The sequence below is a fragment of the Pelodiscus sinensis genome, chromosome 2 (genome assembly GCF_049634645.1).
Source record: "Pelodiscus sinensis isolate JC-2024 chromosome 2, ASM4963464v1, whole genome shotgun sequence".
Lineage (NCBI taxonomy): Eukaryota > Metazoa > Chordata > Testudines > Trionychidae > Pelodiscus > Pelodiscus sinensis.
Genome location: NC_134712.1, coordinates 41,005,224 through 41,031,842, shown reverse-complemented (window position 1 = coordinate 41,031,842; position 26,619 = coordinate 41,005,224). Strand labels below are relative to the sequence as shown.

Here is a 26,619-nt window from a genome sequence, read left to right as displayed (position 1 = left end):
TTCTCGCCCCGGAGGACGGGGGCGGCGGACCACAGCGCATCTGGGCGTCCCGCCGCTCCCGTCCTCTGGGGCGAGAAAAGCCCCATTCGTAACTGCAGATCCGACGTAAGTCGGATCCGCGTAACTCGGGGACTGCCTGTATAACTACTCAAAAGAGAGATCTTGGAGTCATTGTGGATAGTTCTCTGAAAACATCCACTCCCTGTGCAGTGGCAATCAAAAATCAATGTTAAACTAATTTAAAAAGGGATAGAAAATAAGACCGAGAACATCTTATTGTCTCTATATAAAACCATGCTATGCCCACATCTTGAATACTGTCTACAGATGTGGTCGCCTCATCTCAAAAAAATATATTGGCTTTGGAAAAAGTTCTGAAAAGGGCAACAAAATAATTAGGGGTTTGGAACCGGTTCCATATGAAGAGAGATTAAAAAGACTTGGACTTTTCAGCATAGAAAAGAGGAGACTAAGGGGGATATGATAGAGGTCTATAAAATCATGAGTGGTGTGGAAAAAGTAATTAAGGAAAAGTTATTTATTTGTTCCCCATAACATAAGAACCAGGGGTCACCAAATAAAATCAATAGGTGGCAGTTTAAAACAAACAAAAGGACATTTTTCTTCACACAGCACATGGTTAGCCTGTGGTACTCCTTGCTAGAGGAGGTTGCGAAGACCAGGATTTTAACAGAATTCAAGAAAGAATTCGATACATTCATGGAGATTGGGTTCATCAGTGTCTGTAGGAATGGTGTTCCTAGCCTTTGTCAGAGGCTGGGAATTGGGCATCTGGCATTGGCCACTGTGGGCAGACAAAATACTGGGTCTGACCATTCTTATGTTGTTATGGGATTTTATATCCCTACTACAGTCAGCTTCTGAATTACCAAGTACTGAACTCCATGATGATATTAGTATCGCTCCATGGACTAGGGGTGGGAATCTGACTGAGAGACAAAGGAATCCTGCCATATGCAAAACGTATTTAAGGCAGGGGAGTGGCATCATTGTGTTTTGTTCTTCATTGTGTTTTGACTTTCCCCCGTACCTCCAAAGAAAGACTGCTGGAAACACCTGAGAACAATAAAACCGGACTAGGGGAGAAGGACTGAACACAGGCGAGTGGGGTGTCTCACTTGCAAATGGGCTATCTGGAGTTTTAAACTTCAAACAAGTGCGTTTTGCCTTTAAGAGTCTCTGCAATCTGCCTGAAACACAGAGGCTATGTCTACACTATAGCCTCTTGCACAAAAACATATGCAAATGAGGTGAAGCGTGGAATATCACCGCACCTCATTTGCCTAATTAATGAGGCTCCGTTTTTGTGCAAAACCCCCTCTTGCGCAAGAGCTGTTCTTCCTGGAAAAAAAATGCGGAAGAATGGCTTTTGCACAAGAGGGGGTTTTTGCGCAAAAAGGAACCGTGTAGACCACTCCTTTTTGTGCAAAAGCCTGTTGCGCAAAAAATGGAGCCTAATTAATTATGCAAATGAGGCATGGTGATATTCCACGCTTTGCCTCATTTGCATATGTTTTTGTGCAAGAGGCTATAGTGTAGACATAGCCACAAGGTGCAAATTTGCTACTTATAACCATTTTTTTTAGTATATTAAGCTTAGGTTGTGTTTTTGTTTCATTTAAGTCAGTGGTCTCCAACCTTTTAAAGTATAAGGTCACTTTTTGAATTTAAGTGTAATCCAGAATCTACCTCAAACCCAAATAGCTTTGCTCCCCTTCCTTTGTGCCCCTTCTCCAAGGTCCTGCCCCTGCTCGCTCCATCCTTCCTCCCTTTCATCAGGCAGGGACAGAGGATTGGGGAACAGGCTCTGGTCTTGGGTTAAGGGATTTGGAAAGTGAGAAAGTTCTACCTGGGGCGAGGAGTTGGGGTGGAGGGGTTCAGGGTACAGGCTCTGTAAGGGAATTTGGGTCTAAGAGGGGCTTGTGGTGTAGGAGGGAGTTCATACCGGGGACAGGGATTCAGGATGCAGGCTCCAGCTGGATACTGTTTACCACAGGTGGCTCCTGGATGGTGGTGCAGTGGAGCTAAGGCAAGCTCACCCCTGCCCTGGCCCTGCACCACTCTCAAAAGCAGCCAGAAAACTCCCTCGATCCCAAACCCTGTTGTGCTCCCCTCTGTGGAGATAGAATACAGGGTGGGAGAGGGAAACAGCTCCAAGGCAAAGGGTAGGAGATGCACAGCAGAGGGGGAACCGCTGAAGTGCTGCACTTGATAGCCTCTCAGCCAAACCAGTCAAGATCGCCTGACAGAGGCCCCAAGATCTACCAGTAGATCCCGATATACTGGTTGGTGACTACTGATTTAAGTTATCTGCTCTGATCTGTTTGTCATCCCTTAAAATCTGTCTTTTGTAGTTAATAAAATTCCTCTTTTTTATTATGAAAAGCCTATTTGTGTTTGTGTGGATATCATAACCTGGAACAGACAGCTGTGTATATCCCTCTCTACATTGAGGGAGGGTGTGAATTTTATGAGCAAGTTCTACTTCATAGTAAAGAAACAGCCTGGAAGCTGAAAAAACAGGAAAGCTTATTTTTCTCTTTTCTTACTATACTTTAAAAAGGTTTTTCCTGCAGGACGACAGAGTGACATCACACATCACTCTGTGTCCCACAGCTCCGCCCTCAGCCACATGACCTCTCCCTTCCCCATGCTCTGTGGTTGCTGCGAGCCATGCTCCAACCTGCCCTGGTAAGGGCTGGGACAGCGGGAGTCGCGCGCTGCATGGCTCCCCGGGCATGCAGTTGGAGAAGCCATGCAGCTTCCCTACTTTGTCCCCTTACCCCCATGGGTTTTTCACTGCAGAGGCCGGTGGTTAACCCCATCCCCACACGCCACTGGCCCCTGAGCATCCCTCAGGCAGCCGACATGTGGGTGGGTGGCTGTTGGAATTGAAATTGAACCTCGCAGCTCCTACGCTGTCTGGGGAGGGGAGGAGGTGCTTAGGGTATAGCACTCCTGCAAACGCATTCCAGAAAATTGTACCAGAACACCTCAACACCAACACATTCCCAAAAGATAACAAACACACTTACCCCTTTTAAAAATACGTTCAGGATGACAGTGTGATGGACAGGTGATGGGTTGTAACTGGCTATGTCAGAGAGTGCTGTCAAATAACTACATCAGAGGGGCAATACATAATTTGTTTGTACTGATGTATAAAATGGAGTGTCAGAGGGAGTAGTAGAAAGTAAAGTATTAGCGTGTAATTGAATAGTCATGTAATTGCAACAAATTTTAGTGGTTACATGACTATTCGCTCCCAGCCCCACTTCTGAGACACACATGCACCCCTGCCACCTTGTGCTGCTGCCTCTCTATTACAGGCAGCAGTGCAGGGTGGCATGCAGGAGCTGATCTGCAAGGGAGCCTGTTTAAAAAACAGTTGCCTGTGCAGACCAGCTCCTGTCTGCAGCCCCATTCTGCGGGGAGCCTGAGCTCCCCCCAGACAAAGGCTGCACTGGTATTCACAGAGTCTCTGTCTGCAGCAGCCTCGCTTCCCTCCCTCACTGTGCCCCAGTGTGTGTGTGTGTGTGTGTGTGTGTTGCGGGGGAGTTGGGTGGACCCAGTTCTCATGGGGAGCCAGCTTTTAAGCCAGCTCCCCCCTGAGCACTGGCTCCTGCCTGCCCCCACTGCCTCTTTGGGAAGCAGCAAGGGGGGGGCAGGCAGCTCTACAGAGCTGGCACGTGCAGAGAACTAGATTCAAAGCTGGCTCACCGTGTGTACCAATTCTTGCCTGCCCCCTTACCAGAGGCAGCTGTGTGGGGGTGGGGCAGGCAGCTCTGTTAGAGAAGAAACAGGCAACCCAGGAGCGGACGGGGTAGATGAAACTGCTTTATTGCCCACACACATTAATCTCAGACCCCCAATGCATCGTTCCCAGTGGTACAATTTGGCACCAGTTACACCCTTTTATCTATTTTAGTATGTTAATTCACACATCTATCACTACTTTCCTAAAACCTTAAAACCTCACAGGCCCTAGCCCCCTGCTTTCCCTTGATGCCTCTGACACAGAGGCAGCAAGGGGGAGTGGTATGCATGTAGTCAACAGGATTAACCAATAAGCCCAAACTTATTGGTTAATTGTGTAGTTGTTTATGTGCTGACATCCCTAGTAGAAAGTCCCATCACTGATTGAGCTACATCCATAGTCATGAGCCTGCATGTGCTAGTGTGACTATAGACGTTAATCCGGGGAGCTAGGACCGTGCTTCATCGCCAATAATCAGGCTCGACAAATAATACAATCTACTCGCCCGGGGCAAGTAGATTATAACCCAGAAGAGCCGGGTTTGGGCGATCTGCGTAGATCGCCGGACAGCGCAGCTAGCGAACGGGGCTCACCGCGGTTCGGTGAGCCTTGCCAATAATTATAGCTGGGTACCTTCATACCGTAACAGGTCTTGTGATCATTGGGTAGTTCACTCAAGGTCTCCTGTGTTAGCTGTCTATGCAGAGCTGGGTGTCACGCAGAGTGAGCACAAATGCAAACTGCTGAACATGTAGCAACACCTGTTGATGCCACACATATCACATGGGATTGAAAGTATGCAATCAGGCAGCAGTAGAATGGGGGAGCAAATACAATACAATACTGTGTTAAATGTAACTAATTAAAAAAAGGAAAGCTGCATTTTTATTCATAGTAAAGTTTTAAAAACAGTATTAAATCAGTGTTTAAAAGAAAATCATGTTTTGTTCAGAGTTACGAACATTTCAGAGTTACAAACGGCCTCCATTCCTGAGGTGTTCTTAACTCTTAGGTTTTAATATATTATGTGATCTGTGGAGAGCTCAGAGCACTTAGAATAGATTTGCTTTTTGAAATGTGTGTATATAAATTAAAAATTCAAAATATGCTGTTGATACGTAAGAGAGTATTGTAGGAAAATAGAAATCTGAAAAGGTTTTCGCTGACAATGTCCTTTTTAAAAAAGTTTCTCAGATGAAATATTGACAGTTCAATATTTTATGTTTAATTTTATATCCGCTTTTGTTTTGTAATAGAAATAGCAATAGAAGTAAATAATAATTAAGAGCCCTTTCCTGTGTGACATGGTGTTCCACTGATTTCAGCTGTGGAAGTTGAGGGAAGTTGTGAGCACTATACACTTAACAGGATCAAGCCCATAGAATAGTATTTACAATATTTGAAGATAGGTTGTATTACTATTCATGTTAGAATAAAAGAAAAAAATAGAAGTACTAAATTTAAAATAGTGTACAGAATAATTTGTTAAAGCTCTTTTCACACAAAGACCATTTTCCTTAGTTATCTTTTAGAGTAATTCTACTTTTGAAGGGTAAAAATGGAATGCCAATATGAACATTAAATGGAGAGGGGTTTTTTTTAACTGAAGTTCTTATTTAAATGTCACAGTTGTTTAAAGCAGGAAATTGTGAGTTTTCATTTAAGAGCTGCTTCAAGTGCTCTATGATAGATCTGTTTTTTATTTGTATAAATTGGGATGAAAAATAAAATGTATTATTTACTTTGTAGGTACTTCATGTATATGTCTACCAGGATTTAGGATGTTTTCTAATAATAATGGGCCTTCTGTTATTTGTGAAAAATGTCCAGAGAGTATGGTAGGTATTAAACTTTACACATTGTGCTGTGATGAATATGCATTTTGCCATTTTACTGTGCAACCCAAATACTTTATGGAAATATGATTTTGAATATGAAAGTGCCTAGCTCAACTACAAATATTACATGTAACCTATTATTAGAAAACTTGTAATCTACTGAATGTGTCAAGTCTGTTTGTGGACCCGTATCATTTCTGTATTTGAAGTTAGAAATATGAGGTATAAACCTGTTTCCTTAACTATACCTGCCAAGTGAGGGCCATTAGTACTTAAGGAGCTTAATGGCATGGTATTTGGGACAATGAACTGTGAACAGTTTTGCTTCTCCTATGAGTCTGGACTGTGGTTGATCCTACACAGACATGTGACCAGGCCATCTGATGCTGGAAGCCATTTGTACACTGTACTTTTGCACTTAAGGTGACAACATTTTGAAATGAACAAAATCACCATGGGCAAAATCTATATAAAAGCATGTAGTGGTCAATTGCGGAGGAACTTTGTACGTGTTAGTTTAGGGGTGGTGAGGCCTGCATTCTTTCCCTCCTTTCCCTTTTCCCTATACCTGATGAGCCAGAAACAACTCTTTGGGAACATACGCCACTTAAGATGAGCATTGTTGCCAGTATAGCAAGAACAAGTATGAGATAAGGGTAAAGGGCAAGAACAATTCTGTTTACCCTAATGTACTGATCATGTAAACAGGGCCAAAGAACAAGAAGATCCAGATCAGAACCAGATCGATAACTAACAGCTAAGCTCTACATCAGCACTAATGAGTAAGCCCTGGAAATTTCCAAACTGACAAACAAGGCAGGAAAAGTGTATTAAAGGCTGCCTCAGAGCCTAGCAATTCAGACTTCACCGATGGGCTTTGGGTACCAGCTCCTCAGAAGCTGAGACAACCTCCCACTTCGTCCGCAGCCTACCCGGGGTCCCAGGCTTGCAGGAAGTGACGTAAGATATGCCGCTTCTTTGTTATGTTGATCTTCCAGTTATGGGGCACAGGTGTTAGCTGTCAGGAAATAAACTTCTTGTGCTTGACAGATGCCTGTATGGCATCATTAGGGTAAACAGAATTGTTTATGCGTTCTTGCCCTTTGCCCTTATCTCATACTTGTTCTTGCTATACTGGCAACAATGCTTATCTTAAGTAGCTCATCAGGTATAGGGAAAAGGGAAAGGGGGGAAAGAATGCAGGCCTCACCACCCCTAAACTAACACATACAAAGTTCTTCCTCAATTAACCACTACAAAGCATGAAATCAAAGAATAGGGATTGCAGCCAGATGCCTGGAGACCCCAAGTTATTACCTAAGATGGCTGCAGTAAACATCTAACAGGGAGAAGGATCAGGCTACCTTGTGTGATAAGATGATTAGAACTCCTGTTAGGATAAGAAATTACATATAACAAGTTTCTTAGAGTATTAAGCATAGTGGACATGTTTTGTTTCATTTTGCTTAATAACATACTTCGATTTGTTCTGCTATTATTTGTAATCACATAAATCTTATATCTGCCAAAATATCTTTTGTTTATTAATGAACCCAGAGTAAATAATTGTTACCTGGGGGGAAAACAGCTGTTCATGTCTCTTTCATTGATAAAGGAAGTGAATAACTTATGAGCTCATTCTGTATACCTTTTATGCACAGTGAGATGGATTTATCTGGGGCTTTAGCCCTAGTGGGTCTGTGCACCTGGCTGCTGAGTCAAGTCTCTTTGACTTTGTCTTCCCAGACCTGAGCTGATCTCAGTGTCTGTGTCACTCTGCTGTGGGCAGTGACACCAACACGGTATAATCACTAGGGAAGACCAGAGGTTCTGGCTCAGCAGGACAGGGTCCTGGGGTGCCCCAGAAGGCAGCTATGCAGGTTCAGTGCTACAATCTGCACATCAGGTGACAGTCTTAGGGAGAGCTCTGTGACTGAGCCTGTCATAGGTCTTCTATAAGTTTTGATTTTTTTTCAATTTATTACAAAATTTCTTATTTAAATTTGGAAAATTTTAACTTTAAGAAAATATTTTAACAGCAGTATTTTTGCTTGGAACTATTCAAAATTTGTGTTCAGGTATTGGTAAGAGCACCATATTTGTGAAACTTGTGATTTATTTTACAACAATTTTTAGCTGTCGATCACAAACACGATGAGCTTCTTTTGAAAGTAAGATGAGAATTATTTTTTTAATTTTTGAGGGAAAATTTGATTTTTCATAGTGTATAATGCTGGAAGTTTTTATATTTGCAGAAGTGAGCCATAACCAAGAAAATTTCAGTGAAACTAAAATAAGGACACACCAGTAATAGCCAATGTAAATAAGTTAATAGGCAAGCATAAAACTGCCCAGAATAACTTTCTGATTTGCTCACTCTCTCAAACAACTAAATACTTTTTAAATCAAATAACAAACCCCACAACTTCTGACCAACAAAAGTTTTGCTGATGAAAAGCACCATTGTGGACTAGGAATGTTAGAGTGTACATGACTAACTGTTCAACCAATAAGTAGATGCTTGCAGTGCAGGCTGACCTCCGATGGTCCCCAATCAGTGGTGCAGGAGGAGTATTAGGGTAGGTTTTCTCCCTGTCCTGACACCGCAGACCTTGCTGTACCCGAGAAGCTGCCAGCAGTGGGTCCTGCCCGTAGGTGTGTGTGGCACTGCCCCACAGCTCCCAAAAATTGTCCAGTAGAAGTGCAGAGCTAATACTTAGGGTGGGGCAGAGTATGGAGCCCTGTGGTTGGTCTCTCTCTCTCAAAAAAAAAAAACACCAAAAGATTTGCTGCTGGCCACTTCTGAGGAGCTGCTAGAATAGGCAGGAAGCCTTCCTTAGCACCATTTCTGGCCACCTGGTCACCCTACAGCAAGGCAACCTAGGGCTTGACAATCTCCACAGATCCTTAATTCTGAATGGAGACCCATTGAATATATTGATAGTTCTCCTTGCTAGGGTCTCTAGTATGTATTTCAGACAGCTTTGTGAATGTTATCCATGTTAAAATACCTGAATAACTTCTATTTTAAATATATGGGTCAGACTTTTTTAGTTCTAGTGGACTTTTATAAAAGATTTAACAAATATTTTATACTTCATTTAGAATGGTATTACTGAAGATGGGTGGAATTGTATTACCTGTCCTAAAGGCTTAACTACAGAAGGAAAATGTAAATGCGCCATTAACGAAATTTTAGGTAAGAGATCTATACACAGTGTGAAATGTTGTTGATCTTAAACATCTGAGTTAGTAATATACACTATGCTGTTTTGACTAGCAAATTAATAAGAAACAGCACGTCAGAGTTATCTAAGTATTGTTGTTTACAGTTCTAATGTAAAAATGTGTATTTATCTTGGTTTTAAAATCCATCTCCCCCTCCTCCCACAGACAAAGTGGTGTCTTCTATCCATTATTCCTTGCATTTGAAAATAGCCAAAAAACTAAAGACTGATTAGTATTACCAGCCCCCTTCTGCCCACCACTGGCAGTTATCAGTTCTTATTGAAGTGATAAAATGGGATAATATCAAGTTTATCAAAATGTATTAGTTATAAACAAAGATAATAAAGAGTTTCCAGCCATGTAATGCAGAAATTACTCATCCAGCATAGAGAGCAACAATATAGTCTGGGTAAGTAAACCCATTCTTATCTTGGATTAAGAATGACTCATCCTATGCCTTGCCTGAGATGTATCCCAGTGCTGCACTCCTTAGTTATTTGAATGGTTTCTGATTTTTCTGCAGGTGTGAGGAACTTCCGGCCCACCAAACAATTTAATCTGGCCTTTGGGGAGTCCAGTGGCTATCAAACGCTGCAGGGAGTCCCAGGGGCTGCTTTAAAAACTTCCCCCAGCCTCCCCTGCAGCGCGGACAGACACTTCTGGTTCCTCCCCTGCATGCAGGAGACCTGTCTGGAGGAGAAAGCTCCACATGCTAGAGTTCCTGAATAAACAGGAGCTCGGAGTTTCTGTGCTTGCTGCCCTCAACCAGGCAGCTGCAAAGAGGCTGGAACTGGTTAAGGAGGCGTGCAGGGACCAAGAAGGTGGAGGGGAAATCCATCCCCAGAGTGGGAAGGAAGGGAAGCTCCCGAGGACTCTTCCTTGCATAGGAGAGGCCACAGAGGAACTAACTTCTCTCTGTCCCCCTCCCCCCCCGCCACCAGCTCCAACTTTTTCCCTGCATAGGGTGGCTCCATGCAGCCAGCAGTGCCCCCTTAACAGTTAAGGAGGTGTTGGGAGAAGAGGGGAATCCCTTGCAGGAGTTGGAGGGAAGGGAATCCCTCTCCCAGCTCCTTCCCTGCATAGGGTGCCTTTAGGGAGGAAGGGGTAGCCAGGGTTGGGCAAGCCTCAGAATCCCTTTTCAGCATGGGGAACTAGGAAAAGGGGTGGCCACAGCTGGGCAAGGAAAAGCAAACTCAGTCATCACACTAAAATTCTAAATAAAAAAAATGAAGAACATTACACCACATCAATCGCGGTTTTGTGTGTGCGCTTTTTTGTTTTTGGGGTTTTTTTTTTTTTTTGCTTATCACTTTTGTGCGGCCCCTGGCTCATATCTGGCCCCCAACCCAAATAAGATTCCCCACCCCTGTTTTACTATAGAAGTAAGGGTTCAAGGATTAAGCCCATAGCCAGTCAGAGTATCCACTCCAAGATAATTTGCTAATTCATTCACTGGATTTCAGTGTTCATTTATGTCAAATACATATTTATGTGGACCCTACAACAGTCTTATATATTTTTAGAGCATTTGTGTGTCTGTCTGTGCGTCCATCTGTCTGTCTGCTGGTCCATTTGTTCAAGAACTCTTCCTAAACGGTAAGAGTTAGGGCCATCAAATTTGGTGCAACTTTCTTTTACTCTAACTTAAAGCAAGGTCAGGGTTTGGTTGAGCCAGGAAAATGGGAAGTGCCTGGAATGGGACTGTTTTCCATAGTGCGGAAAAGGAAGGGGCTGATCAGAGGAGAGCTATCTGCAGAATGACCACTGGGGCCAGCAAAACCAACAAGAGAGTAGCCAGCTGTAGACATGGCTTCACATGACTGGCCACTGGACCAGATAAGTGGCTTTCCTGCCCCGAACACTTTCAGGGGGGTAGCTCCTCTGCCCTGGAACTGCTCACCCTCCCTCTCCCCCACTAGCCCTACTGCCCCAGATTCCTGGGACCATTTCCAAGGCTAGAAAGCACACCCTGCTCCTCCTTGAGCCTTGCCCCCACCTCTGGACCAGCTGCAGGCTGGGACTGGCCCACAGAGTCTTGCACCTCACACCCTGGACCAGCTGCATAATGGGGATCAGCTGCTGGCCGCCACCAGGACACGTTGCTGGCCTGCTGGGGTTTACTGGAGGCCAAGAGCACCATCCCCAACCCAGACTAGCTGGAGCATATGGAGGGCAGCTGGATGTCAGGGCCAGAGCCCTGTGCACCCACCCTGGAATAGGCTTGAAGCCAGGGACGGCCTATGTAGCACCAATCCGTCGGGAGGAGCTACCAATTGGGGAGCAGAGCCTTGGTCCCCAGGAGGAACCGCCACCATAGCAGCGTGACCCTCATCACACAGAGTGACTCCAGTAAGCTCCCTCCCCTGACCTCCCAGCCCCCTGCCCTGGGCCCTGGACCCCGTACCCTCACTTCTACATCACCACTTCCTGCCCTGAGCACAAAAATGGAAACTTAAACAAACAACCTCAAAGAGCTTTAAAAAAATTCTTGCATTTGTAATATCTTTGTACATCACCTGTACTTTAGTTTTTCAACACTGTTAAATTTGTATGTAGTTTTATTAGTTGTCTTTGGAAGCTTAAATTTTGAATTTTTTCTTTCTTGTCCCAGAACAATCATGGTTACATACTGCTGTTCAAAGAGAATTACTTCTTACTCCAAAAATGTGCAGTTTAATTACAAATATATATTTTTTTTTAACATAAATTTCTTCTTAAAACCATTGTAGAGAAATTTGATTCATTTTGGTCCTGGCTTATCATGAAAACAACTAGGTGTGTGTGTGGTGTTTAATTTACATCAGATACTTATTGTTATAAAATCTATTTGCATTTTCTATTAATTTCAATTGTATTGAAGCAGATTTTCTTAGATGTGTTCTTTTAAATCATTATTTTTGTAAGCGGCTTTATATCCTACTAGTCAATTTACCTGGTATTGCTTGGGTCTTTAGCTCAATTAAGCTATGGGTATTTTTGGAAAATGTATATGTTTTATTTAAACAATTGTATTTTTTCAAGAACACCGTGTTATTTTTATGAAGTCAATTTTTATTTTGGATTTATTTGAAAAAGATATTGTTAAAAAGTGTCCATTTAACTGTTTTTAGTACATGTTTTTGAATGGGAATTCCATTACATGTATTTTTTTTCTTCATCCTTTTAGACTCTTATCATTTGCTATGTTTTTTAACAAAGAAAGGGCTATAGTCAATGTGGTTTGCAATAACATTTTCTTCTAGTTTTCAAACCTTAAGTATTAATTTAGCTGTGCCAAAACAGACCAGTATTCCAGATTTCTCCATTTTATCTGTTTTCTGTAAAGTTTATTGAGAAGCAATACTGTTCCAGGTTCATCTTATTGTTCTGGCTCATCTTGGTTCAGTCCAGGATTAAAGTAACTTACATTTCTTACGGGTACTGTGTATCACAATCCTCTCTGGGGGCAGGTGATGGGAAGACTTTGGGACAGGGAGTGAGAGGAGGAGTTGTGATACAATGTGAAGTGGAATGCTGAAGACTCAAGTCTCAGGGTTGGGGAGTGTCAGGGTTTCAGGGGCTCCGGGCAGGGGGATGCAGGTGTGTGGGGTGCAGGAATCAGGCCAGGGGCTTGCGGATGGGGGGGAGGGGAGCTCAGGGAAGGAGGCTGCAGGCAGGGGGTTCGTGTGTGTGGTGGGTGCAGGAGTTAGGGTAGGAGGTGAGGAGGGACTTGGGACTAGGGTTGGGGAGGTGCAGGAGTTACGTTGGAGAGTTGAGTGATGAAGGTGGGTGTGTAGGTGGGGACAAAGGACACTCCCCTTCCCTCCCCAAGAGTCATACCAGGGCTGCTTGCTCTTCCCTTTATTGTTCCTGTTGGAGTGAGAACAAAGTGCACAGCTTGTCTGTCCCCTGCATTCCCCTGCTGTAGTGAGGAATGCAATGAACTGTGTACTTTCCCCTCGCTTCCTGATGAAAAGGAGCAGCCAGCAATGTTCCCATATGAATCTGGGAGAGGGAAACTTCAGGAGCCCTCCAAAGGACGGCTGGGTGGTGGGAGGCTCAGGGCTGGGGCAGTTCTAGATGCCTCCACCACCCAGCCAGCCCCTTTCACCTGCCTGGTCATTCAGTCTCTTTTCTGTTGGTATTATGAGAAGCAATCCCATTCCAGGCATATCCCCATTTTCCTGGCACAGCCAAACCCTTACATTGCTTTAAATTATATAAGGAAGTTGTATACGAAATTTAACGGTCTTAGCTCTTACCATTTAGGAGGAGCTCTTGAACAGACAGAGAAACTCTTTCAAATATACAGTAGATGTGGAATACTCTATAGTATGTTATTGCTCACATTAACTTTTTGTTCTTCACTTAGTGGAAAGAGATGTTAATGGCAAGTTGTTGAATAAAGCATTGTGTATACTCTGTGATGGGAGCGAACCATCATTCTCTGCTTCAGATATCTTAGGAAATAGGTAAGTATGCTTGCTTCTTCTAAATTGATATATTCAGAGCTGGTTTTTATAGATCCTAATGATGATGGTGTGATTGAAATGGAACGCTCCCCAGGTTAATAGGAGCATATTCTCTTGCATATTCTGTAGGTGCCATAATGCGATAGTGATAATCTAAGTAGCAGTGAGACAAGAGTTTAAACTCATGTTCAAGCCAACAGGGGTTGAGGTTGCTCATTACTTTGCATGGCCAGGATCCTAAATGTACAACTCCTGTCTGTCTTCTGATTTGGTGGTAAGAATGTAAATACCTATTTAAAAGGTTAACCGATTAAACAATAGAACATTAATTGTTTAATTGGTTAGCCATGGAGGTCAGCGGAGGCTGCTCCAGGCAAGGGCCCTGCCTGGAGTCTGGCCAGCCACCAGAGGCGGCAGGGCTCCTCTAGCCCAGCCCTCTGTCATGAAGGCTATTCTGACCAACCTGAGTCCTGCCACTCTGTGCTGTGAGTAGAAATGTGAACAAATAATTATCGGATAGTTGACTAGTTGCTTCCCCCCCTTGCTGCCTGTATCAGAAAGAGGAAGCAAGGAGGGGGGGGGGAGAGGAGGAGTGCTTCAAAGCGGCAGCACCACGTGGAGGCTGGGGTCTGCTGCTTTGAAACTCCACATGCAGCCTGGGGCCAGCTGGGAGTCCCCAGCCAGCCTCAGGCTGTATGTGGCGCTGCCACCTTGAAGCCTGGGGTCTGCTGGGTACTCCCTGCTGACCCTGGGCTCCATGCAGTGCTGCCATTTTGAAATGCCATGGGGAGCCTGGTATCAGGCTCCATGCAGTGTTTCAAAGCAGCAGTGCTGCATGGAGCCAAGGATCAGCTTTGTAACATTGCATGGAGCCTGATGACGAGCTCCCCATGGCGTTTCAAAGTAGCAGCGCCACATGGAGCCTGAGGTCAGAGTCCCCAGCTAACTCTGGGCTCCATGTGGCCACTGCCGTTTCTGAAACGCTGTGGGGAGCAAAGAGCCAATGGGGGACTGCTTGATTTCCCTGCTGGCCCTGTGCTCCCCACAGCACTTTCACCTTTCAAGTGTAGCAACAGCGCTGGGGCTTTTGCTATACTTCAAAGGTGTAGACGCCTTTATTTACTACTAATCAAATAGTTGATGCAAATTGCATGGACTATTCGATTAGCTAATTAATCAAAAATTTACATCTGTACCTGTGGGTGGGAATTGCTCTGGCCAGCCAGGATCCCACCCTGGTTGTGTCACGGATTGGGGAGCTTCTCCAGGCAGTCAGAGTCTTGCTGCTCCCTGAGGGCACAGCCCTCTAGTTAATTGGTTACCAGATGAGCATGCCAGTAAGGCTAATGCTTACCAGGTAACTGGTTAGCCTTTTTCATCCCTGATTGGTGATAGAGAAGTAACAAATGTTTCTTGTATTAATAACTATCAGTTGTGCCCAGCATTGCTTGGGTCTGTAAACTGGAGGAATTTCTTTTTTTGGAAAAATAAAATGTAAAATATACATGAGTGTGGCGGGGTAGCCCCGCCCCTACCGAAAACCGCCGGTATGCCGCGGGTAGGGGGGGAGGACTCACCCCCCGGCGCGGCACAGACAGCCGCCCGCGGTCTCAGCGCGGGGGAGCCGGCGCACTGGCCAGGGAACGAGCCGGGGCCGGCAGGGGTGATAGGGGCCGCCAGGACGCCGCAAGTATGGGGGGAGGGCTCACCCCCCGGCGCGGCACAGGCAGCCGCCCACGGGTCCAGCACGGGGGAGCTGACCCCCCGGCCGGGTGACGAGCCGGAGCCGGCAAATAACGCCGGAAGTAGACGGGGGCGGGGTGACGTCTTTGTGACGTCACAGGACGACCGGCCCGGGGAGGGGCCACAGGCAGATGAAGGCACGGACGTCATCTGCCTGCGACCGGCGGGCCATTTAAAAGGCGGCCGTGAGCCAGCCAGAAGGGGGAACGCCGAGGAGACGCTCCGCCCCCAAGGACCGGGAAACAGAGGCCGGTGTTGGAGGCCCTGGGTGGGAGCCGAGGGAGCACCCAGGTGAGCCGATTGGTTCTGGGGGAAGAAGTGGCCCAGGGCAGGGACGTGGACCCTGAGAGCGGGGGAGTTTAGGGTTCTCGACCCCCCTCGCTAGGTAGGGAGCCTATCCCTGACCTTAGGGCCCTGGGTCGGGGTCCGGAGCGAGGGCGGGCCCGGACCCCCTTCCCCCAACCGCTGAGCGGAGCCTACCGAAGCGAGTCGCAGCGGGTTACAATTGACTTTGATAACTGAGGGGGCGGACTTGAGCCCCCCCTCCGGGGGTGGATCCCCTACAATGAGTTATTTCAATTATTGTATTTTTCCAAAATGAAGAAAAATGAAGGCTGGAGTGACAGTTTGAGGTGTGAGGAGGGTTGGGGTAGGTGACTTAGGACTGGGAGATGTTGGGGGCTCGGGGCAAGGGAAGGAGGTGCTGAAGTCAAGTCAAGTGAAAGGTGCAGGACTAAGGCCCAGGGACTCAGGCAGGGGGCTGGGATGTGGTGGGTGGCTTACTGGGGCTGCCAGTAACAGCAAGGGTGGCACTGCTCTGGCACCAACTCCTGCTAGGGGGCTGGGGAACCACTCCCCTGCCAGCAAGCCCCTTCAGTTTCCCACCTTCCACGGCCTTCTACCACCTCCTCAAGCTGCCCTCCTCCTCCCCCCTCCCCCCCCCCCGCCGTGGCCTGCAGGCTTCTAAAAACATAAGAACATAACAACAATCCTGCATCAGACCCAAGGTCCATCTAGCCCAGGATCCTGTCTGCTGACAGTGGCCAATACCAGATGCCCCAGAGGGGGAACACAACAGATAATCCTCATGTGATCCCTCATTTACTGACAAACAGAGGCTAGGGACACCATTCCTACCCATCCTGGCTAATAGCCGTTAATGGACATAACTGCCATGAATCTATCTAGCTCTTTTTTGAACCCTTTTAAAGTCCTAGTCTTTACCACATTCTCTGGCAAGGAGTTCCACAGATTATGTTCTGAGTGAAGAAGAACTTCCTTTTGTTTGTTTTAAATCTGCTGCCTAATAATTTCATTTGGTGTCCCCTAGTTCTTATATTATGGGAACAGCTAAATAATTTTTCCTTATACACTTTTTCCACACCAGTCATTACTTTATAAACCTCTATCATATTCCCCCCCTTAGTCTCCTCTTTTCTAAGCAGAAAAGTCCCAGTCCTTTTAATCTGGCTTCATATAATCTCTCTCTGAGTAGTTACAGCTAAATTAGTCCCCATCATATTGTATGTATATTTGGGATTATTTTTTCCAATGTACATTACTTTACATTTATCAACATTAAATTAAATTTGCCATTTTTGTTGCCCGATCACTTAGTTTGGTGAGATATTTGAAGCTCTTCGCAGTCTGCTTTGGTCTTAACTATCTAGAGCAGTTTGGTATCATCTGCAAATTTTGCCACCTCATTGTTTACCCCTTTCTCTACATCTTTTATAAATCAGTTGAATAGGATTGTGGGACACCACTAGTTACCTCTTGCCATTCTGAAAACTTGCCATTTATTCCCACCCTTTGTTTCCTGTCTTTTAACCAATTATCAGTCCACGAAAGGACCTTCCCTCTTATCCCATGACAACTTATTTAGTTAAGTAAGTTGGGGGGGGGTGCAAGCATCTGGGGTCTGCTCCCTCCTACAGCACTCCCTTTGCCATCTGCTGGCTGTCTGGGGAGGGTGAGGCTTCAGGGGCTGCCCTGTCCAGCAGCCTCTCCTGCAGGCTGTTGGGGGAGATTGTGGGGCCTTGCCCCTGACCTCCAGTAGCCCCCCCACCTGCCGTTTGCAGGCTGTCTGGGGAGGGGCCAAGCTCTGGGGGCTTTCCCTCTCTAACTCCCTCCCTGCCAACAGCCCCTCTTCTGCCCAGCCAGTGGTCTGCAGGCTGTTGGGGTGACGGGCCCTGGGGGTGTCACCCCCTCCCAGTGGCCCCACCTCCGCCATTGCCTTCAGGTTCTTCACAGAGTGGGATAAGACTCCAATTTGGGGCATGGGGCTCCTTACCCGTGTACTAGTAGGCAACCCTGCTGGCCACTCGGTTTGTGCTCCAGCTGCCCCCAGTGGCCTTTCTCAGTATCGCTTTCCTACCATCTCTATGCCTCTCCCTTTCGCATTCCTCTTCTCTCTGCCTCCTCCATTTCCATGTTATGGGAATTATTTCCATTCCTGGCACTTCGTGTTTTCCAGGCACAACCAAACTCTGACATGGGTATAAGTTAGGGTAAGAGGAAGCTGCATACTAAATTTGGTGGTCTTAACTTTTACGGTTTAGATGAGTTCTTGATCAAACAAATGCACTGAACAAAGCTGAAGCAAAATACAGGACTATGTAGCACTTTAAAGACTAACAAGATGGTTTATTAGGTGATGAGCTTTCGTGGGCTAGACCCACTTCCTCAGATCGAATAGTGGAAGAAAATAGTCACAACCATATATACCAAAGGATACAATTAAAACAAAGGAACACATATGAAAAGGACAAATAAAATTTCAGAACAGAAGGGGGATGCGGAGGGGGGAGGTAAATGTCCGTGAGCTAATGATATTGGAGTTGATAATTGGGGAAGCTATCTTTGTAATGGGTAAGATAACTAGAGTCTTTGTTGAGACCCCTGCGTAAAGTGTCGAATTTTAGCATGAACAACAGTTCAGAGGATTCCCTTTCAAGCGCAGTTTTAAAAGGCCTTTGAAGCAGGATGCAGGTAATTAAGTCATTGAGACAATGTCCTTTCTGGTTGAAATGGCAAGAAACTGTTTTTTCTTTGTGATCCTGTCTAATATCTGTTTTGTGGGCATTGATCCTTTGGTGAAGTGTCTGAGACGTTTGTCCTATGTGCATAGCAGACGGACACTTTCGGCACATGATAGCATAAATTATAATTCTGGATGCGCAGGAATATGTGTTCTTGATCTTATAACTCACTTGGTTAGGTCCAATAATGGTATCAGCAGAGTGCATATGTGGACAAAGCTGGCAACGGGGTTTGTTGCAAGGGAAGGTACCAGGATTGGTATTAGTGTGGTATGTCCTGTGGTTGTTGGTAAGAATCATCTTGAGGTTAGGTGGTTGTCTATAGGAGACTATGGGTCTGTCTCCCAGAGCCTCTTGGAGTTTGGTATCCTGTTCCAGCATAGGCTGTAGTTTATTGATAATGTATTGGACAAATTTAAGTTGGGGGTTGTAGGTGATGACAAGTGGTGTTCTATTGTTGGTTTTCTTGGGTCTGTCTTGAAGTAGATGGTTTCTAGGTATTCGTCTGGCTCTTTCAATTTGCTTTTTTATTTCTCCGGGTGGGTAGTTGAGGTTTATAAATGCTTGGTAGAGATCCTGAAGTTTCTGGTCTCTGTCAGTGGGATTAGAGCAGATGCGGTTGTATCAAAGGGCTTGGCTATAGATGATGGATCGTATGGTGTGTTCTGGATGCGAGCTGGAAGCATGTAGGTAACTGTATGAGTCAGTGGGTTTTCTGTAGAGAGCGGTGTCTAATTTTCCATTGTTGATTTGTACTGTGGTGTCCAGGAAATGGACCTCTCATGTAGAATGGTCCAGGCTGAGGTTGATGTGGGGTGTAGGTTGTTGAAATCTCTGTGGAATATCTCCAATGTTTCTTGGCCATGCATCCAGATCATAAAGATGTCATCGATGTAGCGTAAGTAGAGAAGGAGTAAAAGGGGACGGGAGTTGAGGAAACATTGTTCTAGGTCAGCCATAAAGATGTTAGCATACTGTGGGGCCATGCGTGTACCCATGGCTGTGCCGCTGATCTGGAGGTATAAGTTTTTCTCAAACTGGAAATAATAGTGGGTGAGAACAAAGTTACATAGGTCTGCTATCAGGTTGGCAGTGGTGTCCTCTGGGATAGTGTTTCTAATTGCTTGTAATCCGTCTTCATGTGGGATGTTAGTGTATAGAGCTTCTACATTCATGGTGGCAAGGATGGTGTTATTGGGGAGGTTATGGATGTTTTGTAGTTTCCTTAGGAAGTCAGTAGTGTCTCAGAGATAGCTGGGGGTATCCATACCCACAAAACAGATATTAGACAGGATCACAAAGAAAAAACAGTTTCTTGCCATTTCAACCAGAAAGGACATTGTCTCAATGACTTAATTACCTGCATCCTGCTTCAAAGGCCTTTTAAAACTGCGCTTGAAAGGGAATCCTCTGAACTGTTGTTCATGCTAAAATTCGACACTTTACGCAGGGGTCTCAACAAAAACTCTAATTATCTTACCCATTACAAAGATAGCTTCCCCAATTATCACCTCTAATATCATTAGCTCACGGACATTTACCTTCCTTCCCTTCCCCTCCCATCCCGCATCCCCTATCTGTTCTGAAATTTGATTTGTCCTTTTCATATGTGTTCCTTTGTTTTAATTGTATCCTTTGGTATATATGGTTGTGACTATTTTCTTCCACTATTTGATCTGAGGAAGTGGGTCTGGCCCACGAAAGCTCATCATCTAATAAACCATCTTGTTAGTCTTTAAAGTGCTACATAGTCCTGTATTTTGCTTCAGCTACACCAGACTAACACGGCTACATTTCTAGCACTGAACAAAGTTATTCTGATAACTTGTAAAGAGAGTACCTTGCTAACAGTATACTTCCCCTTATAAAGATTTATAGTTAACTCTATTTTAAGTGTTTTCTTCATGTTTATATTTGTGTGTATGTGTGATTTATAGGTGTGTAAGATGTGAACAAACATTCATCAATATAAGCAAGTCTTGTGATTGTTCAGACCCAAATACTTTGGTAAGTGAAACAAACAGCTTATATTGAAATATAAAGGAGCAACATTATTTTGTCGTGTCTTATGTGTATAGATTTTTAACTGGAATTTCTGTTTTTTAATTTTATCTTTTCAGACAGGAGGATTATGCTTCAGTAGCAGTGGAAACTTCCCCTCAAAGGCACTTGCAACTGTACGTTATGGACAGCTTGTAAGTATTCTTGCTCTTACATCACCAGGCTGCCTCATGTTATGATTATGATTCTGTTATCATGTTATGATTAGGTATTTTGTGCTGAAGCATTTCAAAGTTAAAAAAGAGCAATTTAATGTTAATGGTATATTTTCTTATGCCTGGTATTATTTCAGTTTTTCATTCACTTATGTATCTAACAAAGTCAGTGTATTATAATTTTCTATGCTCTACCTCATTCTGGTACATGTACGGTAGATTCTCTCGGTGAGGCTTATGTGAGGAAGTATTAGTCTACCAAGGAAAAGGCACACTTAATTTGTTTAATTAAGGCCTGAAAGTCTGGAGAGCTAAGCAGTAGTCCTGATTCTGTGAATGACTTGCTGTCATGACTCCACTTCTCTCTGTGTGAAAAAGAGCTATAACACTTCCTCTCATCCTAACTTAAGCAAGGTTCAGGCTTGGTTGTGCCAGGAAAATGGAATGTGCCTGGAATTAGATTGTTTTTCATAAGATGGAAAGGGAGGAGGCAGAGAGAGGAGGGACACGGTACTCACAGTACACCACTGGGGGCAGCGAGTGCAGGGGACCGCTATAGTGCAGTGACTTCTGGGGACAGCTGCACCACGGAGGGAATGGCCAGCTTGGGATGAGACTCACGATGTTGGAGGGAAAGCCCTGCCAGTCCCACTGCTATGGCCTTCCCCTGGACCTGGGCAGGGGAGCCTTGCTCCTCCCCCCAGGACCATGTGCAGACACCCCCCACCATCAGCAGTGCTAGGCCACCCAGCTTGGTTGCAGCTGGCGGGAGAGGGCTGGGGAGGCTGGGGAATGCCAGTGGGAAGCCTGTGGAACCCCGGTCTTGCCCTGGGCACCCTTCTTCCAGCCCCAGGCTGGGCCCAGAGGGCGCTAGCAGGAGGCCTGCATATTCTTCCCCACTCTGCCCCCAGTTCCTCGGCAGGCCTGGGCAACACTGGGTAAGTCTTCCAGTGCAATTTAAATGTAACCAAGGTAGAACTTCAGGATTCATCAGCTGCTAGTCAGCTTGTCAGAAGATGCTGTGAAATCAACACATACAGCCATTTATACAGTAAACTTCCGATAATCCGGCACCTTTAGGACCCAGGGGGTGCAGGATTATCAAATATGATGGACCATCAGAAGGGGGGGCTATGAGGGGTCTGGGGTGGAGTGGGGGGGATGCGCCCCTCAGCACTGCGGGACCAACCTGGCAGCATCCCAGCTGCTCTGCCCCAGACTTCCCCAAGTCAGCCGCTGCTGAAACTGACCAACGGCTGACTCCGGGAAGCCCGGGGCAGAGCAGCTGGGGCCAACCTGGCAGCACCCCAGCTGCTCTTCCCTCGGCTTCCCTGAGTCAGCTGCTGGTCAGTTTCAGCAGCGGCTGAATTGGGGAAGCCAGGGGCAGAGCAGCTCCAATTGTCCAGCTGCCCGGAGCACTTCCGGGTTCCAGATGGTGCCGGACCATCAGGAGTGCCAGAGCATTGGATGCTGGACCACTGGAGTTTTACTGTATAAAGATTACTAACATTAAGCATATTCAAAACTGAAAATATAGAGGTCTAAAGTTAAGTGTAGATATAAGATAAGAATAAATGTGTACTGTGATCATTGTAATTATTTTAAAATCTTGATTTTGTTTTCAATTTAAATGAGATAGCCTAGAATTTTGGTAGCAATCAAACTAATGCACCATAGAAACTAGAGACCTTTCATAGAGTTTGTAGCCAGTTTTCTAAAGAGTTATTTAGGAGGCTTAGATTTATTGGTCTAATACTTAACAGTTTGTGTTAAGGCAACTACAAGCTGATGAGGTCTAGAAGGTTGAAAGGACACTGAATAACCATGTCTATTATCAGTTTATTGGTACAAATAAAGGAAAGTGGACACAAATAAGATTTGACATTGCATATACACATAAAGCTATGGTTAATGATGGGGAAAAATCTTTTTGTGCATGAGAGTATATGGTTTCTCAAAACACCTAAGCGAGTAAATGTGTATTACAGGTAGAAACCTACTCAAATTTTAGCATTTTAGCATTGCAGGAGGCGTAATGGTAGTTCGAATTAGGAGCTTTAATTTGAACTACCTACGCCGTGCCGCATGTAGCCGCGGACAGGGAGTTCGAACTACGGGGCATTTAAAAATGGCGGCGCCCGGGAACATGCAAATAAAGCCCGGGATATTTAAATCCCAGGCTTCATTTGCAAGTTCAAATGCCTACATTAGCCACCCTAGTTTGAACTAGGGTGGCAGTGTAGACATACCCTAAGGTGCTACAGGGCTACTCGTTCTTTTAAATGAGGATATGATAGAGGTCTTTAAAATCATGAATTAAGTGGAGAAAGTGAATAGGGAAGTGTTATTAATCCCTTCACATAACACAAGAACCAGGAGTCAACCAATGAAATTAACAGGCAGCTGGCTCAAAAGAGACAAGGAAATACATGAAGTCCCCAACTATGAGACAGATTGTGTTCATTTGTAAGTCACTTGTTTGGGACTTGGCATGCATTTTCCCATAGAAAAGAAATATTTGTTTTATTTAATCTTGAATGCTGGTGTTTGAGGAATGGCAGGTTTAATTAGAGGAAGAAGAGGAGGCAGATGGAGATTCTGAAGAAGAATTCTGGGCATTGACCCCTCCCCCAAAGGCACTGCGCCGGTTCCTGTAGCTAGCTCCCCTCCCAGACCTTTTCTCCTGCCCGTGGGCTCTTTGTCCAGCCCCTGCTCACCAGGAGGTGTCGAGTGGCATGAGCATGGGCTGGAGGACTCTGGAGGAGCCGGGGGCAACCAGACAGAGAGAACTGGTGATTTCCCCTTCAAAAAGGCCCCTTCTCTCTGGCTATGTAGCTTCCCCCTGCTCCTCTGGAGTCTTTTGGCCTGCGCTCACTCCTCTCACCATTCCTGGTGTGTGGGGCTGAGTGCAAGTCCTGTGAGCGAGGCAGTTCGGGGATGAGACTGGTCACAGTCCTCTGGCCCACATTTGCACCACTCATCACCACTGTGCCTCTTGCCTGCTCTTCTGAGGCTGCAGGTTTGTATGGGCTAATGTTTGTAAGTCAGATGTTCTTAACTTGGGGAGTGTCTGTACCTTTTCACACAATGCACGGTCAACCTACAGAACTTGTTCCTAGGGCTGTGGTCACCAACCCATCGATCACGATCGACTGGTCAATCGTGAGGCCTCGACCAGTTGATCGCAAGGCATTTGGGCATCCCCACCCTCCATTTTCCTGCCACCCCCGAGAAGCCCCACTACCTACCTCTAGTGTAGTGCCGGCTTCCTGCAAGGTAGACGAAAGTCCTGAGTGAAGCCTGAATCACTTCCAGGAGCTCCAGAAGTGCGCTGGCTGCTCCCCTCCCACAGCTCTGTCATGTGTTGGGGGAGGGGCGTCGGCCCCGAAGGAGGAGTGCGGTGGCTTCCCTGGGAGGGGTGAGTTGAGCGCAAGGGTCAGCCCCAGGGTTTGGCCTGGGGAGGCTCCCGTGGGGGCTTGTCCATGCGGTGGGAGGGGGGTTTGGCCCCAGGGCAGGTTCCCGCGGTGGTTTATCCCTGCCATGGGAGAGGCGGCTTGGACCCGGAGCAAGTTCCCGCAACGACTTGGACCCGCAGTGGGAGAGGCGGCTTGGCCCCAGGGCAGGCTCCCGTGGTGGTTTGGTCCCACTGTGGGAGAGGTGGCTTGGCCCCAGGGCAGGTTCCCATAGCAGTTTAGCTCCGCCACGGGAGTGGGGTTTGGCCCTGGGGCAGGTTCCCGCATGGGTTTGGCTCTGCTATGGGAGAGGTGGCTTGGCAGCGGGGCAGGCTACTGCGGTGGTTTGGCTGTGCTGCGGGAGGCACGCGCCGGCTTCCATCGTGAGGGGGGGGGGAGAATCCTGGGAGGAGACAACAGCAGGGGACTCTCTGCCCCCACTCCCCGCTGTTCCCTCTCCCCAGCCCCCTATTCTCTCTCCCCACTACCCAGCCTCAGAAACCTGTCCCCACTGGCACCCTGTCCCCTCTCCCGTCCCCAGCCGCAGAAACCTGTCCCTACTGGCACTCTGGCCTCCTGGCACCCTGTCCCCTCTCCTGTCCCCAGCCGCAGAAACCTGTCCCCACTGGCACCTTGTCCTCTGTCCTCCCAGCACCCTGTCCTCTCTCCCGTCCCCAGCCACAGAAACCTGTCCCCACCGGCACCCTGTCCAAACAGGTTCCCTGCCCTTCTCAGAAATAAAGACAATGCAGAAACTTTTTGTGTTTGACATAGTATTTTATTTGACAATGAAACCTGGCCAACAAACCCCCAATTGGGGCTAAGCCCCCATCTGGCCATAGCATCATGACACTCCTGCACTCCTCTTTCCCCCAGACCCTAGATCTCCCCCAGACCCTAGACCTCAGCCTATCATACATTGGAACCCCCTGCCTAAGCCTCTCACATACCCCATCCCAAATTCCTGAACCCTCACATCCAGAAGTCTGTGGCTTGCTAAGTACCCTAACCCTACATCTGACCCCAATACTCCCCGGCCTGGAACTCCCTCCCCAAGCCAGCATTCCCTTATCCACTTCCTCCTGCATCCAGATTTCCTTCCAGAGCTTGCAACTCTCACTTCTTCCCGCACCCAAATCCCTCATTCCCACCCCGGAGCCTACACATCCTGCCTCAACCCAGCGAGTGTACATCTAGACTTCAGGAGTTTTTCAGGATTCTGGAGATACCCCAGAAAAACTCTTCTGCATCCAGGGATGTGTTTGTTCTTCCACATCTTTTAGTGGAAGAGCAAACATGATCTTTTGGTCACCTCTATATTCCTCTTTCCATGAGGAATAAGGGGGCTTCCAAAAGAAGGGTTTTTTCTGACATTTGGTCAAGTCTAGACAGGCCAAATGTTGGAAAAACTTCTTCCTACAGAAGAATTGGGGGGGAGGGGGAAAGCAGCAGTACAAGAGTTGGGGATAGCAAGTGATGGAGAGGAGGCGAACAGAGAGAGCGGGGCTTCAAGGAAGCGGCGGGGCTTCAAGGAAGGGGTGGGGCGGTAGATCTTGGCTTGTTCTGTCATTTAAAAAGTGATCTTGGGTGTAAAAAGGTTGGAGACCACTGTCCTAGGGCATGTTGTGGAGGCCAAAACTGTAACAGTATTTTAAAAAATTAAATAAGGTCATCAGTGGCTATTAGCCAGCTGGGTCAGACATCCCATGCTCTGGGTGTCGTTATGCCTCTGACTGCCAAATGATAGAACTGGAAGGCAGGATATGGATTTATTTGACGATTGCCCTGTTTTGTTCATTCTCTCAGAAGCATCTGTCACTGGATATAGTTGGAAGACCTGATAGTGTCACAAGAGGGCGCTGCTGCTGCTTTGGTGATCAAGCCAAGCCAGCAGAGCTCCTGACTGTGTATTATAACCGGCTCACAGAACAAGAGATCCACAGTAGACAGACTGTACTCTTGACAAGTTTATTGAAAGCAATTCAGGAGGAAATTTTAAAAGCACCATATAAATATGTATATTTAGTACTTAAGCAGTTAAAACAAACAGTGAAAGACATTAAAAGGCAATGCAAGCATAAAAAGGAATTAAAAGCAATAATTAAATGGACTACTTAACAATTTAAATCTAATTCTTAACCCAATTTAGCAGCCAAATTCTTAAGCCAATTTAACACACACAGAGACACACACACACACCCCCTCTGGCGCTGGTCAGACCCCAGGTAATGTTGGTTAATTTGGTTGAGGCAAAAGTTGGACATGCACGTCACCCCAATAATAATCCTCCGGGGCTCTTGCCTGCACCTCAGCATGGTCTCTCTTCCGCTCACTTACTGTTGATGTACTCATGCTAACCATTTACACTACCCATGATTCATGACAATAGTGGGCTAGAATGACCCATTGGGTTGACCAAATATGGCCATTCTTGTGTTCATTCTTGTGTTACTCTTAGAAAAGTAAGAAAAATAATGCCAGGTTTTTCGGTTGGTATCCCATATTATTTTCCAGACTGTAATATATTGAATTAATTGATCTGTTTGTAGCTGAAATCAGATACTGTAATGGTTTCTTATTTACAGGGTATTACAGTGATATCAGCATGGTTTGTAAAAAACCTACAAGCATCAGCAGCTGCTTGTTGGGTAAGTTTTGAGTATGTTTTGAATTTTGCCTTGTATTTTACTTAGAAGAAATATTAATCTGGTCTCATAAATCTTGAAATACATACTACATGGCACTGATTTTTGAACCTGATGTATTCAGTTTGTTTTTAAAGAAAACTAGGGGGCTGTGCTTAGGGATGTGAAGGACTGGTTGACAGGATAATCGACTAGTCACTTTCCCCCCTTGCTGCCTCTATAACGTA

General features: G+C 46.0%; 1 protein-coding gene across 3 annotated transcripts in view; it reads left to right on the top strand.

The window, feature by feature from the left end:
• TMEM67 (transmembrane protein 67) overlaps positions 1–26,619 on the top strand; it is an 82,159-nt gene that overhangs the window by 4,033 nt on the left and 51,507 nt on the right. For all 3 annotated transcript variants that reach the window (XM_014571520.3, XM_075920385.1, XM_075920384.1), the window contains exons 2-7: positions 5,528–5,616; positions 8,722–8,815; positions 13,196–13,295; positions 20,017–20,086; positions 20,200–20,274; positions 26,333–26,395. In XM_014571520.3, the coding sequence (XP_014427006.2) occupies positions 5,528–5,616; positions 8,722–8,815; positions 13,196–13,295; positions 20,017–20,086; positions 20,200–20,274; positions 26,333–26,395 (491 nt within the window). The remainder of the gene's footprint in view (positions 1–5,527; positions 5,617–8,721; positions 8,816–13,195; positions 13,296–20,016; positions 20,087–20,199; positions 20,275–26,332; positions 26,396–26,619) is intronic.